Genomic DNA, 2,004 nt, shown 5'->3' with positions numbered 1-2,004 from the left:
GGGGAAGAAATTAGATGATGGGGGGGAAAGAAATTATCTCCCTTGTTTTGTCTCCCACCCCCAGGTACTGAGCCCAGGAGCACCTTTCCCTTGAGCTCTGTCTGTGCCGTCCCCTGCGGATGTACCCGCTCTAACAGCGACCGGAGGGACCCCCCCGCAGAGCCCTGGGCCAGGAGGGTTCACCAGGAAGCACGATGAAGATCGTGGTTGCCAAAGTGCTGTGTCTGTTGGGCATCTGTGTCCTCATGCTGGCTGGGTCCCTTCTCCCAGTCAAGATAATTGAGGCTGATTATGAGAAAGCTCATCGCTCCAAGAAGGTTCTCGCCCTTTGCAATTCTTTTGGAGGAGGAGTTTTCCTGGCCACCTGCTTCAACGCCTTGCTGCCTGCTGTGAGGGAAAAGGTAACTCCTGACGAGTCATTGTAGTGAACCTGTGCCACTAAGTACGTTAGGGACCACCCTCTGCCCAGGCCACCACTTGTCCACCCCTATGGAAGTGGGTGTGAAGGGTCCACCCCTTGCCAGAGCAGCCCACAAAGCCTCCTCAGAACGGTGCTGAGCCTGTTTCCAGATCAGGAGGACGAGCTGTGCCCACCTCATGTTTGGCTGCTGCAACTGGAGACTATTTCTTGATGCAGGAGGAGGCTGAGCATCTCCTGGGGTGTGAGGATCTGAGCTCCTGCTGTTCAGTGTGTGTTTAAAATGCTCTCAGACAGCGTTTGAGCGTTGCCTTCTGCTGGAAGGCAAATAGCTTCCCTGTCTCTCACACTGTGGCCTGTATAGAAGGGGATTAAAGCATCATGGATCAATTTAGTGTCCATTTAGAGTTGTGTGCACACAATAGGAATATTAGAGGGACAAAGGTGATCGATTCCCTGTGGACTGTTTGTTTCCTTCCAGCTCAATGAAGTTCTCAAGCAGGGGAATGTGACCACAGACTACCCGGTGGCTGAGACCATCATGATGGTTGGCTTCTTTGTGACGGTCTTTGTGGAGCAGCTCATCTTGACCTTCCAGAAGGAAAAACCCTCCTTCATTGACTTGGAGACCTTCAATGCTGGTTCAGATGTTGGGAGTGACTCTGAATACGAGAGCCCCTTCATCGCCTCTTCCCGAGGGCGCACGTTGTACGGTGACCATGGTCACCACAGCCACGGCCTGAACATCCAGGAGCTCTCCCGCTCCGGCCCCTTACGGCTCATCGGGCTGGTGTTTGCTTTGTGTACACACTCCATCTTCGAGGGACTGGCCCTGGGTTTGCAGGAGGAAGGTGGCAAAGTCATGAGCTTGTTCTTAGGAGTTGCCATTCACGAGACGCTGGTAGCGGTGGCGTTGGGCATCAGCATGGCCAAGTCCTCGTTGCCACTGAAGGATGCTGTGAAGATGGCTGTGACGGTGAGCATGATGATTCCACTGGGCATTAGCATTGGGATGGGGATTGAGAGCACCCAAAATGCAGCCAGCAACATCGCTTCCCTCCTCCTGCAAGGCATCGCAGGGGGCACTTTCTTGTTCATCACCTTCTTTGAGATCCTTGCGAAGGAGTTGGAAGACAAGAACGACCGTCTCTTGAAGGTTCTCTTCTTGGTGTTGGGCTACACAGCTCTGGCTGGGCTGGTCTTCTTCAAATGGTGAGTATAGGAGTGATGGGAAGCAAACCTTCACCTCCTTCCCTTGCAAATGGCACCGGAGATGAGCTGCCTCTTCAGCCAAGAGGGACACTGAAGCTCAAAGGCCAAGTGAAACATCACAGTCCAGGTGGCATTTCCACGTTGACCTGAAGAAGGAGAATTTCTTCCTGTGTGCTCAAAGGGAGATAAAAACGAGGAGTGTCCCAGTGTAGGTGTCACAAGGTGTTGTCCCTGCCCGGTGGAGCTGTGGGTGTGGGAGATCAGTCGACACAAACATTAAGAAATGGTTTTGAAGCTGCCTGCAAAGAGCTCGTGGAACACATGGTCATCTGCACAGCCAGCCCCCTCCCTCCATCCCCTCACCCCCACTGCAG

General features: G+C 53.5%; 1 protein-coding gene across 1 annotated transcript; it reads left to right on the top strand.

Annotated features, from left to right (window-relative positions):
• Positions 1–191: 191 nt before the first annotated feature.
• Positions 192–1,634, top strand: SLC39A3 (solute carrier family 39 member 3). The gene is made up of 2 exons (XM_010173298.1): positions 192–401; positions 900–1,634. Exons 1-2 carry the CDS (start codon positions 195–197, stop codon positions 1,632–1,634), a joined length of 942 nt encoding a protein of 313 aa, XP_010171600.1. The 5' UTR covers positions 192–194.
• The last annotated feature ends 370 nt before the right edge of the window (positions 1,635–2,004 follow it).

Source organism: Antrostomus carolinensis, unplaced genomic scaffold (assembly GCF_000700745.2).
Source record: "Antrostomus carolinensis isolate BGI_N321 unplaced genomic scaffold, ASM70074v2 scaffold46168, whole genome shotgun sequence".
Taxonomy (NCBI): domain Eukaryota; kingdom Metazoa; phylum Chordata; class Aves; order Caprimulgiformes; family Caprimulgidae; genus Antrostomus; species Antrostomus carolinensis.
The sequence above is the reverse complement of the archived record's forward strand: the minus strand, read 5'-3'. Positions and strand labels throughout refer to the sequence as shown.